Below are 16,681 nucleotides of genomic sequence, written 5' to 3' on the forward strand. Positions count from 1 at the left end.
AGCACATACATAATTGTAAGTGAAATAATTGTCTTTTTTGATCAAACTGTCTTAAATATGGGTTGGGCACAACAATTGACAAGCTCAGGTATGCATTATACAATTTACATGACCCAAAGGCAGATTACAGTACAAAAAGAACAGAGTAACCTTGTATGTCTAGGAACTGCATTTAAAATTGCTATAATCCACACACTGAATTGGGCTTATAACTCCTTTAAAATGTTACTAAATGAATGTGCCTGGTGAAGATAATAAAAATGAATATCTTACTGTGTGATTACTGTGAGATACAGCCTGTTCAGGTAAAACCTCTCACTGTGAACTCTTAGATAATAAAAGGTTTGTATTATTTCTTTTCATCTTATGGACATGTAAAAATACTGACCTTAATAAATTCATGCAGGACACAAGCGCTTGTTTCTTTGAGTCTAGAAATGGAGCTGTGACACAGTCCTCCAACCACAGCCATTAGTGTATTAAAATTTTGTAGCTGCTGAAGCTTCTGTGTGAGCAGACAGAGAGAAAAGATGAAAGAGAAAGTGAGGGACAACATGAAAGTGGCAATACCATGGCAACTACATAATACTATAAGGCAAGCAATATTAATGAGATGCTCACTTTCAATTTTTTGAACAAGGCTGCAACTACCATCTTTTATAAATCTCATCTATTATTGCTGTAACTTAATTTTAAATCTGAAGAGCTTGTGAACTTTTGGTGGAGTAATTATAAGTATATGTATACTGAAGAACAGAACTATATTTCTGAGAAATGCTATGCTGTGCTTTAAGAAAAAAATGTCTTGCTTTTCAAAACTGCAAAGAAAAAAGGGAATATAAATCATGTAAACAACATCAGTATCAATATTTATGTCATGAGTATGACCCTTTAGGTTAAGCAAGACAATAAAATTCAACACAACATTTTCTTTGAGCTAATGAGGAGATATGAACCTGTAGAAAAACAGAGGTAAAATTCTGAAGGTTTTTTTGTTAGCATCTAGGGCAAAATTGCCCATCCCTTCAGTGTTAGTGAGTTGTCTGGGTCTCTCCTTATGCTAGATCAAGGGTTATAAACTATGATAAAGTACCATACTTTCACCCAAGACACAAGATTTCAACAGTGTGGAAATGGCTTTATTATTCTATATGTTCCATAAAAAACAAACTCTAGATGTTCCTGAATACACACACACACACACACACACACACACACACACACACACACACACACACACACACACACACACACACACACACACACACGTAAATAGGTAAGTACTAGGCTAGCTGCCACTGACGAACATTTTAAGCCTACCAGTTTCCCTTTTTGTGCTTGAATAAAACTATCACATTTGACTACAGACTGGCCTTACCTATCCCATTGTAGTAACGATATATCACCCCTAATGAGAATAGCTGGGATCATACCACACATAATTTGAAGTGACTCATGCAAGGGATAAAGTATTTAGGAACTGCATCTGTCCTTTATTACTACATGGTTAGTCCCGGGGTAAATTTTCTGATTCCCATCCACAGATTCAAGATTGTGCTTGAATATGGGCAGGGATGAACTTTGTTTTATGTGGAGGGAGAGTCTGTTCGAGAAGAGCATTATCATTTGCAAGATATACTTACTCCTCCAAGCTATTCTGTTGATGTTACAGAAGAGGTTTAGATCCCTAGACCAGGTATTTCTAATGCCATTTGATTTACTGATGTTTAGTAAATCCAACAGTATTGTGTCGGAGGATGCCTTGTATGCCAGACTCAGTTCACCTCTTAGCAGTCAGTAGGATACCAAGTATAGTGACAGGGCTTTGAATTGGTTCATGCAGAACATATTGTTTTGGCCTTGTATCTTTTTAGTAAGGTACCTCTGTGGGCCTTCCAGTTGTTGCATGTGTCTGAACAGATACATGCCAAAGAGGGCATTATATTCAATGACTGGCCTGTCACTAGCTACTAATATCCTTCAATTATTGCATATAACACTCAGTATAGGTACATTTCCAAATGTTCATATTTTTCTAATCTAAGAATGGAAAAAAACGCATCCAGTCCCTGGGTACTCCACGTGTAGTGCTAGGTACGTGGTATACCTTGCCAAGTGCTGTACCTGAGATGCTTTCTATATAAAAAAGGCAAACAGGGAACTTAAAAAAAAATAATTTCCAAACACCAATATGCCATAAAAAAAAAAAACAGGAATAATGTTTTAGCTAAGCATTCTATGGGGTTTTGTTCTTTTAAGAAATTCCTTTAAAGTGTTATTGACCATGTTCCAGACTATTTTAATGGAGATAAAGAGAATGAATTAGAGTTTAGGGAACTGAAATGGAAAATTTTGTTTTATACATATTGTGAACCTGGGCTCAGTAGTAACATAAAATTATAACATGGTTCTGAATAGGAACCAGCAAAGCAAGAAATATAAATAGACTTGTTTTTAGTTTATTTTGTTTGTAAAAATAATAAAAGTTAGTAGAATAGTTTGTTAAATTGATTAATTGTTATTGGGTCATGTGATGGGGCATTTTTAGTGGAATACTATTTAAGTGTTCATTTACCTGTTAAAGGTTAAGTTCTGATGAAGGCCATTGTTGTTGAAACAGCTAAACAAGTACTAATTAAAAGGTTTGAACTTTTATTCTCCACTGGTGGTTATTTTTCATTATTTTTACATGGTGCTTACTGACAATCCTCTCCATCATTTGCCAACTGACCCTATCTGTTCTTTCTAATCTTGTGAGCTTTATGCTAGCCAATAACTGGCCACTCTTTTTTGCTCCACAGCTTAATTCTTGCTCAGCTCCACTATGCTTAGCTTACAGCTTTTTACTATTGTTCCATTTTCAACATTAGATAAGAGATAGCTGGTGAGCTGCATACTCTGTTGCACTTTGCATAGTCATGTATATTTTATAACACAGTGTACTGACAGTATATAGTACAAGCCTTGCACAGCGCATATTTATTAATTCTGGTTAGGTCTGGCCTTTGGTCAACTGGTCCCCTAGGCAAAAGATCTCCAAACCCCCCCCCCAACATCACCCAGTGCCCCTATCCTGGTCTAACTACACCATCCAAATTACTGTAAAAGTGCCCCTGCTAGATGGTGCCCTAGGTGGCTGCCTAGTTGGCCTATGCCTAAGGCCGGCTATGATTCTGGTCCACTATGGTTAAATAATGCTACAAAATAATACCAACTTAAGATTTCTGTCAGTATTTATCAATTCTCCAAAAGACTTTATTGAAAATTAACTCCTACCTGCGAAACATGAATAAACTTGGTGAAGACCTCAGCCCGTTGTTGTGGTGTTGGTCTACTAAGCACCATCAGCTGTACCCACTGAGAGATACCATTACAGAGGGCAATGGAACGTTCCATTGTTGGATTATCTTTAACACATCCACTTAAAATGTAGTTCTGATAATCTGTAAACTGAAGAAAAAAGAACATGTTATTCTTGGTTGTTTACTCAAAATACTTAGAAATTCAGTATGTGAATACCAGAATATACCTAAGTCCTTTTTTCATACTATTTCTTAAGTAGCACACACAGGAAATACAAGATGCATCATTTTGTGTACTATGATACAATAAGCTTTAGGGCTCATACTTAGATATGTCAGGGTACATACTTTACAACAGAGCATATAGAAGTATGTTTACTTTGCAGATATATGTTCAAAACTACTAGGCTATTGATCTGTAAGTATCTAAAAAAGCCTAGCCTTAAATTCTCATGGTGGTTTTTGCCCTTATATTTTGCATATGAATAACCCAGAGCCATGCATAGCAAGGACATGTTGGGACATCTACTTGTCCATATCCATGACAGATATGGGTGCTAAACTTGGGGTGAATTTGCAGTTTCTATCCATTCAGTCAAATTACATTTGACGAGAGTAAGAGAAGTACTTTGCTTTATGTTGTGTGGAAGATGGTGCCACAGAAGAGGTATTCTGTGTGATACAAACCTGTCCCTCCAACATGTTCTATTTATTTTGCAAAATAAATTGAGATCCCTTGAGTGAGTGCTTAAACTACCACTAGACCTCTAAGTATGTATTAGGTCTGACAGGACAGGGCCTGTTTAGTATCCATCTATATGTGAAGCAAAGAGCTTCTCTTACTGGTCTGCATGGTACCTAGAAGAGGTAAAAGGCTTTGAGATGGTGTGTAGCTTTTGTGATTTAGGCCCTTGATTTTTTTAGTGAGAAAGTGTTATGGTTAATCCAACTGAGACAAGTGAGTGCACAGTTATATACAGAAATGGGTAATTGGTTACATATTTTTTGAGAATGTAATGAGTTGCCAGACTTTAAAAAGTCACTGCAGTCTACTCTAATAGAAATGCTGGGTGATCAAAGTCGTGTAATTAAGGAAATTATTTTTTGAGCTATGATACAGAAGCAGAATTGCCAAGATGTAGTAAGAGCTCACTGTGTATAATTATGGTGGCTGCCAAAAAAGCAATTACTAGGAAATGGAAATCAAAGTCGAAACCAAGTGCACTAGAAGTAGTGAATATAGTAACAGAGAGAAAATTGAAAATGGGATCTTTAGAAAAGGGTCGGAGCAAATCACATAGAAAAATGAGAATTGTGGGAACAATACATGCAGAATAATGTTTTGGAGGAGGAATGAGGTTTAAAAGAAGGCAGGATTTGAATCAGCTATGTAATGCTTGACTAACAATGACTGGATAGATTACAAATCCTGTAAAATGTTTGCAGCTAAAATATGTCAATATGGTATGTTTTCATTTATATAAATGTATGACTGCCATGCCATAAGTGATAATTTAATAAAGCTGTTTCTTGTTTAAAAAAATGGCCTGATTAAGATGCAAGTACAGTGGAATGATTACATCCCTAGGTCTAGATTCTCTACCTTTAGATATAAGCTGTGCGATAAAAAAGGGACTTCCTTATGATAGTGGATACACAGTGATCAAAGGATAATTGACTGTCGATACAGGTTTTGAGATTCCTTACTACGGGATCAAATTTCAGGGCTGTGTTGTGATACTTAGAGGGGGAGTCATGCTTGATGAAGGATATGATTATATATTTCTTGCTATTTACTTTTAGTGCATAGTTTTACACTATCTATTTGAGAAAATCCCTGTAGGAGGATTTTGGTGTCCTCTGGGAAGTTAATAATAACACCAAGTTTACAGTCATTTGCAGACTTGGTCAGCCGTAAACCATTAATATTTCCTTTGACTACAGAGAAGCAAATGCCAAAGAGGAGTGGTCCAGTGACTGAATCATGAGGTACACTGCTAGTGATAGGTCTTTTGGAAAAGGTAGAGCCAACAACTTTAATTTCCTGGGTTTTATTTTTGAGCCAATTCCCTATCCAATGAAGTTACACAGGGATTTGCATTTTACTGAGAGAGTTTATCTATGATACCTGAATTTAGGATGGTGTTGAATGCCTCTGCAAGGTCTAGATGTGTGGTGTGTACTGATTTGTATCCATCCATTGCTTCAGAACCTTCTTGAAGACATTGACCAGCAGTATCTGCCCTTGATGACTCCAAACTGGTTTGGTTCAAAAATGTGTAAGTTACCTACATCCTTATTTATTAATTCCATAATGATCCCTTCCATAGCCTTACAGATGAGGCTGGGCAGGCCTACAAGTCTCTAATTTGCTGGGACCATTGAAGCTCCACTTTTGTGGAAGGGGATGACTGTTGCTGTCCTCCATTCATCTGTCACAGAGACTGCTTGGAAGCTGATACTGAATAACCTCTGTAGGGGGCCTGACGAGTCCTTTTTTAGGCTGACCAGTAGACAGTCAGGAATGTTATCCATCCCTGTAGAAATAGTGTTCTTGGCCTTGGAGTGCACACTGTGGACTTTTTCTTTGGAGACTGGAGTGGGTGATGCAAATATGCGATCTGGGAATATACAGCGAGTAACATTGTGAACTAAATTTGACTACTAATAGACTGGCTATGTCTGCTGTGTTTGAGTACATGATATCCTTTACTATTAGCTCTGTGCAGTGCTGGACATTGGTTCAGAGATTTTTAACATAGTTAAAAGAAGGCTTTGTGTTTATTCTCTTATGTGAGTTGCTATTTTTACCCCATATCTTGCTTTGGTTGATTTGAACAGGGTCCAGATTTCCCTGTTAAATTCAGCAAGGGTGCTATTGGCATCTTGGGAGGTAGATTTATTTTTGCATGCAGTGAGTTTTCTTTTTCTTTTATTACAGAGACTGTTTATATTAGCGTTCCAACATAGCAGTTTATTTTTAAATTTGGCATTGTATTTATTTCTGAGCAGTACAGATATATCTGTGCAGCTACGTACATCTGCATATAAGTTGGCAGTAAGGGATATTGCTTAAGCAGTGGGGTATCAGTATGGAAGGGGCTTTTGAATTTAGCCAGATCATCATTCAGTTTTAGTAGATTAGCCTTGACATAATCTCTGAATGCCACAGTATTGGACGATTCTTCCAGCTCCTGTCTTAAGGTGAATAAGATTGTTCTGTGTTCCACTTTGACTATGGAGGAAGTTATAACTGGTGAGGAGCAAAGCTTCCATATACTGGTTAGGACCAAGTCCAGGATTTTATCACCCCTGGTTGAGGTGCAGACAAATTGGTCCAGAGAGTATGTATTGATGAAGTCCAGAAATTTCTATGTCAACATGTTTGAGAATGTATAAGCCTTCCAATTAATGGAGTGGGTAGTTGACGACTCCTAGGAGAACAGTGTCGAGAGTAATGCTTGGAGACTCCATACTGGTTAGATAGGCTGTATGGACTTCGGATGACATAAAGGGGATCCTATAGTTAGCTGGAGGTTTTGATAATAGTAAATTGGACAAGGAGGATTTCCATGTCTTTATCTTGTCTAACCAGTCTGGAGGTATTTATTTTTATTTAAGAATATGGACAGACATCCGCCTTTAGTGCCTTCACCTAGTGCAGTAGATCTGAATGTGTGGTAGGCATTAAAACTGCACTGATGGCGTGTACTCATTGGTTTTGAACCAGATCTCTGTCATGACACATATATCAATGTTTAGGGAGTGGAGTTTTCTGTTATGTCTCCTAGCAATGAGCAGCAATACCCTTATGTTATCAGGATTCTGTTTTGCTATGTTATCTTTAGAAAACTGATGTTGCCTAAAAAAAACACTATGGGGATGGACATGGATTTAGCCAATATTCGAAAGCCATGGGGGAGGGGACAGCCCCAGACACTTCCTGGCAAAGCAGTTTGGACTGTCTACCATCTCATCCTAGGCTGATATATATTACAATCTCTTATAATGACACCAGAAACTAAGATAATTGTTGAAATCAATACTCTTTTGTTTGTTTTATGGCATCATTCCTGGTGATGGTGGAATGCTGCTTAAGGCTAGGTTTGTATCTGCCTCAGACACATATTCCAAGAACTCCAACATGTTTGTCTTCCTATAGTCCAGGAAGGTGTATCTCAAGTCATTCACAACAGCATACACTTAGACATTGTGGGCTCCATTCAATGCATCAAAGGTTCAGAATATCAAATGTGGTATCTGCTGGCATACAACATTGGAATTTCACAGTGCTGACAGTGCTGGCAGCTGGCTGTCCAAGACTGTGGTACAGAAGGGAATAAGATATTGCCATTACCTAGCTGTAGTGCAATCTTGGAGTCGAAGGGTATGCAGGACAGCTTGCCCTCCTTTGTAAACATTAACTTATACTTTTTTTTTCCTCAAGATTCTGCATTTCAGTGTTGTGGGCCTTATAGTTGTGAGGTTTGGGCTAGTGAGTTGTTGCTTTCTTGATATGTAACTGAGAGTGTTATACGTGAATTTATGGTGCAAAGGCTTGAGTGCAGGCATGATGTGGCAAATCCTCTCACCTGACTGGCAGCTGACTGGGACTCCCTCCTTGCATAGCATGGTGAGCGATGCATCTGTGTGTCTCACTATGGAGTTACCTACGCCTAGGATATTGGAGTATGTGGAGGTTTGCCTTAAGGGCTTTGCAACTGAGTCAGTCGAATTTTCGACATATTTTTCATGGTGAGCATTGCTTGTGTTATGTTTCTGAAGTTGTTGAGACTACTTGTTTCTTAGTTTACATTTAGGAGTCCTTTGTGGTTTAAGTATGTTACTTTTAAAATCCACAGCATAGACCTATGTGTTTGATTGGTTTAGCGTGGTGTTTCATTTTCTTTTGTTGCATTTCATTTTCTTTTCTTTTTTGTTTTACAATTTTATCTAAGTAAACAATTTTTGTTAGAAAAAAAAATACTTCATTTATATCAGTTTTTTTACTTCTGAGTGTCATGTCTGATAAAGTACTTTTTTCATTTTTTTGAGTTCCTCAATCCTTCAGTGACCATAAAGGACCCCCCTCAGTCACCCTATTGACCCATTTGTACTACCCAGGGATCAGAGGCCACTAGTCCATTATTTTCCCCCAAAAGGTGATAGTCAGCTTGCAAGAGTTGTGTTACCATGTCAGAGTTACAGCTTTTTTGTTATGTGCTCCTAACTGCCTTCCCCCGGCTATGACTGACTTTTGCTAATTCTTGCCCCGTGTAGTACCTGCATGCTTCCATGTATACTTACTCCCCAGTATTATCCAGTTCTACCTGTTGGACTAACTGAAGTCCCCACCTTCCCTCATTTCCAAGATGGGTGAATTGACAATTACTCCCTTGCCAGTCCCTCTACTACCAAGATGCTAATCATACCTGCTTTACTAGAGCCAAATGGAGGCTTTCTATAAAATGTAACCAGATGTGTGGTAATTAATACAATTCAGTCACTGATGAATACATACAGCCTAGAAACTCTACTCGTAAATTTCATTTATTCATGGGTTTTTATATGAGTTATAATAAAGTGATCATATACTTTTTTTTAACTGGGATTCCCCTGTTATGTACAGCTGTTTGCTGAACTATTTTCTTGTTTAGGATATAGAAGGCTGGCATGACCTTAATGTAGAAGCAATGAATTAGGCATATCCAACATAAGTGGGTCTGATTCCATCATTCTTAAAATTTGCACAGTGTGCAAACCGGCAAATAAATGTATAACCACAAGGCTCCTTGTTCTCCCTAGGTACCTGTAACTACATGGATTTATGGCTTGTTAGCCTTGTGAAGCCATAGACTGGCTGCAGACAAGTAGTCAAATGTTACTTATTGCTGAGGCTTCAACTGAATGGACAGGTTTGAATCTGATGACATTTGTCTTTTCTTTGAAACTGCAGCATGTGTCCAGCTGAAAAAAGAAAGAGAGAAACAGTTTTGCTGTATATATCTTCAACAGACAAACCCTTGCATCAGTATAACAGCTAGGCTTCTTATTTAAGTCACTAGGCTTTTTTTTTTGTTTGTTTCCAGTATACTTGTTCATCTGGTAAACGTGTCTCACATTTCTGGCATGGGCTACATTCACATTGCGATACAAAGCTAATGCTGCCTAATTCCATTTTCATGCCTCCTTGAAAACACAAATATAAACATTCTAAATAGTTGTTCATGTATGTCATTCATTCTTCATTATCCACTTAATCCTATTCAGGGCTGCTTATAGGCAGAACTTCAGTCCATCACACTATGCTTACAAACTTTTGTTAACAAAAAAATCAAACACAGTGCAGGGATGACAAAAACTGCCCTAAGAGGCTCCTTCTTGAAGATTGATTGCTAGGGTGACAGCCTCTCACAATGGTATTATATAACTTTGAGAAGCACTGTTACAGAGGGATTCTTGGGATTTTTTAAAATAAACTTATGTGTTTAATACAGAAGAAACATTTCTATTTACACTGGATGTACACGCGTTGTACAGTTATATCCCATTTGTGCAAGTTATGGATTTTTTTTTATCTTCTTTAGTTGAACATACCGATTGGGCCAGTGCTCATATTAATACAATCTGTATGTTAATAGAAATATTCCTCTGTAATATTTTTATCATTTTTAATGTGAAATATAATCAGCAGATAAAGGGAGTAGCCATGAATGCTACTGTGGCACCAGCATTCGCCAGCCTGGTTATGCGGTGATGAGAAAATAAAATTTTACTATCCATAGTAGGTTCTGAAAAAGTTTCATAGTTTGCTGAGGATTTTTCATATGGAATGGTAAAAGGGAGGAATATGTGCAATTTGTTCTGAATGTCAACATTACTACTCTTTTGTTTTGTTTTTTTTTAATTTTGATATTGGTCGTTGTGGTTTTGAGGTTAGTTTTTTTTGGATATTATAGTAAAAATAAACATCAAGGACAAGATTTTTGAGAGTAGCTTGTACTGCAAAGATACTGTGGTAGTCAGTTATTTGTTATATTCCCATTTGTACCCTAAATTAATTAATGACATTCCCTGGGGTCAGTTCATAAAGGCATCAAAGCTTATGGCAAATGATAGGGTATTTCAGAAATACATAGGCCATATTATAGGCTTATTGGATGACAGAAGTTATAATAAGGACTTCTTATTGGACATTGCTAATGAAGTTATTGCTGGGAGAGATGGTCCATTTTCCTCTCATTTTAAGGAAGGGATTCATTAATAAGCCAAATAAAAATGGTAAATTTTTGTGTTTTAAGATAGACATGACCACCAGTGCAGGTTCTGTTATCCATATTATAAAACACAATTGGGAAATTATTCAAGGGAAAACATAGTAAATAAAAGCAGTTGGCAATAAACCAAGTTTTGTTTTTGAAAAACATGTTTCTTTGAAAGAATGCCTCCAAAAGAAAATGGAATTTCCAACAGTGCATCCATGAACCTCTATCTTGTGGGAGTTCTAATATTTGCCTTAACTTTTACAAAGGTAAATATGTATTTTTGTCCCACTTAAAGCAAAAAGTATGAGATTAAAATTCACTTGCAATATTATGATGATGATTTACATTGTCCTATGTAATGGGTGTGAGGCATATTTTATGGGTATGATGACAAGAATTTTAAGTACAGGAATAATTTTGGAGCATGTTTATGATATCATCAAGAACACAAATAATGCTTTAAGTAAACATTTGGAGGAATTTAAATATTAGAAGAAGCTGATTTGTATCCTAGAGGTAGGAATTTTAAAAATAAAGCGGAACAAAATGAAGTGTTATGGCAGTTTAGGCTATGGGCAGATATGATTGTGAGCAAGATGCTGCCATTAATGTTTTTGAAATCTTGAACATGTAAAACCTATTCCTATTAATAACAGTTTGTGATGCTATGTGATTTTAAATTTAGGTATTGTTGATATGTAGACATATATGAGTTTTGAGAGGAGAAATGGAGATTATCCCTTTCCCTATCCATTACACAGCACAGCTTCTGACCTTATCACAGTACTACTACTGCTCTTATGTCTTTCACAAACTCAGTAAACAACCACAGAAACAACAGGAAATTCATATCTGCTATCTTTCTTGACCTGTCCAAGGCCTTCAACACGGTCTCATACAACAAACTCCTTAATGTTCTTTCAGACCTAAATCTTTGCAAATCCACTATTTCCTGGTTCCAAAGCTATTTATCAGGTCAACAAGCAATCCAACGGCAGCAAGACCTCTCCTCCTTTTCTTCCAGTAACTCTAAGGGTTCTTCAAGGTTCCATCCTAGGACCTTCACTTTTCTCTTTCTTTACTAACAACTTACATACTTGTACACTACACACTTCAGTCATCCAATATCTGGATGATTCCACACTAATACGTGCTGCTTCCTCCCTTCAAGAACTCCATTCACAAACTCAGTAGTCTTCCTTTCTTTCTGTCAAAACATGGCTTACTAACTCTCAACTAATTATAAACCCAAATAAGACTAACCTTCTGCTTTTCCTGCCTACAAGATATACACCACCCACTCTTCCTTTTAATATCACATCCAAGAATAATACAATCATCTCTCCTGTTACTCATACTAAACTACTAGGGGCAGAGATTGACTGCAGTATAAATTTGATATCCACATCTCCAACACCATAAAGAAAGTGCATAAGAAACCTGGGCCTTCTATATGGAAATAAACAGTTTCTCACAAAAAACACTAAGGCCACAATTGCACACACTCACCTCATCTGGGCACTTCTCTATGCATCGCCACTGTTCACTAATCTAAGAAAAACTGACATAGCAAAACTTAAGTCCTGTTACAACAAAATTACTAGGTTTGTCACAGAATCTCCAAACAAGTTACATCACTGTCTTGCCCTAAAGCAACTTAATTGGCTACAACTGCCCCAACTCCTCCTCTACAACCAACTTGCTCTAGCCCACAAAATTCTGTATCACCCTGATAACATCTCTGCACTGTAGGGACTAATTCATAATAACTCCAGCTACAGGACACTCCACTCCAGTAATACATTCTTCCTAGACATTACTAATGCAAATAATACTGCTGGTCAATCCCTCTTTTCAAATTCTATAGCTAAAATATGGAATACACTACTCAAAAACCTAACAACTATATCCTCCATAAGACAATTCAAAAATATACTCAAAGCTGACCTGGCAGATTAATGGCTCTGGTCATGCAGCAATCCTGGCTAGCTCATAGCCTGATCCTCTTAGGCTATCCTCAGCTTTTTTTTTTCTGTTGCTCCTCTTTAAACTTAATAGCCAGTAAATTATCTACTTTTATCCTCTTCTACCTCTCTCTCTCATCTCCGTAGTTTAGCCAACACAACTCTAGCAGATGTAAATAAGATTTGTAAAATTCTTATTTTTTTGATTCTCAATGTTTTGTCTGTGACACTTTTACCTATTTTATTGCTCTATATCTATCTGACATACTTCACAGCGGGAAGTCCAAAAGAGAACACCAGCAAACTGAATGCAGTAAAAAATGAACGCAGTTTTATTTTTTACGAAAAAGCGTTTTCGCCACAGACAACCATGCAGCTTCTTCAGATAAAATTCAAACAATACTCCACTGATTTAAATACACACAAAACAGGAAGTAGTAAATTTACGTCACTAAAACAATGATACAACCTGTCATCGTATTATTAAACACACCCCTCCACAATTGTACACTAGGCTAGCTCAGCCCACAAAACTAAGAGCAATTAAGAAACAGTAAGGTCAGCATAAAAATCACACAAGACATATAACTCAAAATCTCAAAATAAAGAAATAAACTAAAAATTATTAAAAAATACATAATAAATATATTATGGTAAATACAAAAATTACCTCAAATAACTACGTAGTTTTAAAACTGCATTAATATTACAGTTTTCATTGAGACCCGGAGCTTTAAAGGCATCCAAAGAAAGTTGCCATTCAAGCTCACGGGTCTCTAGCATCAATGACAGTGGCCCACCCCTAATGCTCCCTTGTAAGTGGTCAATACCCATAAACCATAAAGTGCTGTGGTTTATCTGACATACTTAATATAAGATATGTACTATATGTTCTCTCAGTCTTGTATCATAATGCAATCTCCATGCTTGTATAAGTTATGTATTTAGTGGCCATGTATATATTATCTGAATCCTGCAACATATAATCATACCACAGTTCAATGTAATGTTTACTAAATGTAGAGCTTTTCTCCCCGGGCCACCTCTGAAAAAGGACTTGTGTCCAGTCAGACTTGCCCGGTAATCAAATGTAAAATAAAATACATAATACATAAATAAATAATGCAGTGATTGAACAGAAGTTTCTGAGTTACTGTAATTTGACAAACACAAGGGGACCAAGTCCAGAATCCACTCCAAAGTAATTTTAAGTGCTTTTCGTTTTCCAAATAGAAACTTCATCGGAATACATTTTCAAACCCAGCCTACTCATTTATAGTAAACCCCTAATAATTAGCATAAAGCAATTAGACTGAATTAATTCCACCCCCTTAAAGGTGTACTTACAACTACTTTAAAACTGGTGCTATAATATGCTTATAGACATATATACATGCATCAATATCATAATAAAATAATACAATAATACTTAGATATGTAAAAAAACACATACCCAAATTTTATATATGAACATTATAAATAAAAGTCAGCTTTTAACCTTGAAATGGAGCTAATGGAAACTGCACTATTTAAACCTGGATTGTTCCTGGCGTTAGTCCGCAGTTGCCATTTAAGCTCCTTTTGTTCTAGATAGTAATTCAAAGGCCCACCTCTATCCCCTAAAATAATCTGATCAATTATAACAAATCTAAAATCATGTCCATCATTTTCAATAATATGTGCTGCCAAAGCATTTTTGTTTTCCTTCTTTTTAATGTCATAACAATGCTGATATACCCAACTCCTAAAAGTGTAATGTTTTTTCCTATGTAATAACCTTGATATTGTGTGCACAGGGCTAAATAAACAACTGCTTTACTTCCACAGTTATATTTTCTATTAATAATTTATCGCCCATAATTAGGAATATTTACCTCACTGGTCTCTATCATGTACCTACATTGTAGGCAATATCCGCATTTTTTCATTGTCCCACTTTGTCCCCCCTGTTTTACCTTTTCCAATATACTTTTAAAACAAATATCCTTTCTATAGACAATTTTGGGGGTATTCCCTACAATGTTATGATACTCTGGTTCAATCTTAAAGATACTCCAGTTATGGTAAATAATGTCCTTGATAACTTGAAATTGCATATTATATGTTAAAACTGCAGCTTTGTTAAAACTAATTGTCTCTATAACATTAGTTTCTGTCTGAGCCATACTCACTGTACCTAGGAGCAGAAATAAATGTCCATTTATCTTTTTGTCACTTCTTTCATTATGTCCATAACAAACTTATCCAGATATCCTCTCTTAGTAAACATCTCCCCTAATATATCCATCTGTGTTAAGAACTCATTAAAGTTGGATACCATCCTGGCTATTCATACCCCCTGCCCTTTAACAAGTGACCTCTTTTGATTTACCGGGTGCCAGCTATCAAACTGCAATAAGTTGTTTGAATAAGTAGATTTTCTATACATAGTGGAGCTAAACCCCTTTTAACCTTATCTTTCACAAGACTGATATCCAAATAATTAAACATTTAATTCCCTGTGGTGATGGTAAATTCTAAAAAATCTGTGCTATCCCTCATGTACGAAAAAAGCAATCTAGCTCCTCTTTGTCACCTTTCCATAGAATAATAATACTGTCCAAATAATGACAACAATGGCAGGAACTAAATGAAAGGAATGTTCCATATAGTATTGTTAAGAACAAATGTGATAATTTCAGGATATACAACTATAGTAATAACTGTTTGCATGACTCTGTGTCTGATTTGTTTGAAAAAGGTTTATCATTTGTACAAGCTAGAAATGCATCAGTGGACGAAGTGTTGATTAATTTAAAACTCTTTACTAGAAAATTAAACTTTGATTTTTATTTTAAGGAGAATACACAAGTAAGTGGTCATAGAGTATGTCAACAAACAAGTACATTTAATCCTATACTACATCCTACAGTACACATTTTTGAAAAAATGTGTGAGTATGATATTAAAAGAGCACTGGGATATTAAAAATGCAAAAAGGGCGAATTACACAATATGACTATGGAAGAAATGTGCCTGTTGCTGGGTTTATGTAACAACAAGGAAATAAGAATCATGAAACCTGATAAAGGCAGTGTCCTTGTAGTCATGAATATAACTGATTATAATAATAAGATGTGTACAATTTTATATACAGACACATTATTGTGAACTCAGCCTTAATGAGAAAAATACTATATATAGGAAAGTGGATGCAGCACTAGAAGAACTTGTGTATAATGAACAGATTAGCATTGCTGAGTACAATTTTCTAGTGGTAAAGCATCCAAAAGTACCTACGATTTTTGGAGCTCCAAAAATACACAAGGATCTTAATGATCCACCATTAAGACCAATAGTTGATGCCAGAGCCTCTAAGACTTTCACCATAGCTAAGTACATTGATTCACAGTTAAAGAATGTTCTACAGAAGCACCCATGGATACTTAAGGATTCCTGGGATTTTTTTTTTAAGTAAGATTAGTAGTGATATGTACTAGGATAACTTAATTTTTATAACAATTGATATTAGGGATTTATTTTCTGTTATACCCCGCGAGGAAGGTATTGAGTGGTTTTATTCATACTCATGCCAGCATACCAGCAAGAGACATGATCGGATTCTTACTATGCATACCTTAATGGAGTTAGTACTAGACAGTAACAGCAGCTTTTTAAACAATGCAAAGGTGTTGCTATGGGGGCAGCGTGTGCCCCCATTTTTGCAAACATTGTCCTTGCATATTGGGAGTTGGAATACATTGTACATAATCCATATTCTTGTTTGTGGTCATACTACGGCCATTTTTGGATGATATTATTATTCTATGGAAAGCTGACAAAGAGGAGCTAGATCGCTTTTTTTTCGTACATGAGAGAGAGAGCACAGATTTTTTGGAATTTGCCATCACTACAGGGGATTAAATTGTTAATTATTTGGACATCACTCTTATGAAAGATAAGGTTAAGAAGGTGTTTACCTCCACTATATATAGAAAACCGTTTTATTCAAACACCTTACTGCATTTTGATAGCTGGCACCCGGTACACCAAAAGAGGTCACTTGTTAAAGGGCAGGGGGTATGAATAGCCAGGATGGTATCTGACTTTAATGAGTTCTTAACACAGATGGATATATTAGGAGATATGTTTACTAAGAGAGGATATCTGG

General features: G+C 36.3%; 1 protein-coding gene across 2 annotated transcripts in view; it reads right to left on the reverse strand.

The window, feature by feature from the left end:
• LOC122794170 (RAS guanyl-releasing protein 1-like) overlaps positions 1-16,681 on the reverse strand; it is a 463,558-nt gene that overhangs the window by 397,574 nt on the left and 49,303 nt on the right. For both annotated transcript variants that reach the window (XM_044062374.1, XM_044062373.1), the window contains exons 4-5: positions 3,277-3,450; positions 389-505 (exon numbers count right to left, since the gene is read on the reverse strand). In XM_044062374.1, coding sequence (XP_043918309.1) covers positions 389-505; positions 3,277-3,450 — 291 coding nt within the window. The remainder of the gene's footprint in view (positions 1-388; positions 506-3,276; positions 3,451-16,681) is intronic.

Source organism: Protopterus annectens, chromosome 2.part1 (assembly GCF_019279795.1).
Source record: "Protopterus annectens isolate FY-2018-M chromosome 2.part1, PAN1.0, whole genome shotgun sequence".
Lineage (NCBI taxonomy): Eukaryota > Metazoa > Chordata > Ceratodontiformes > Protopteridae > Protopterus > Protopterus annectens.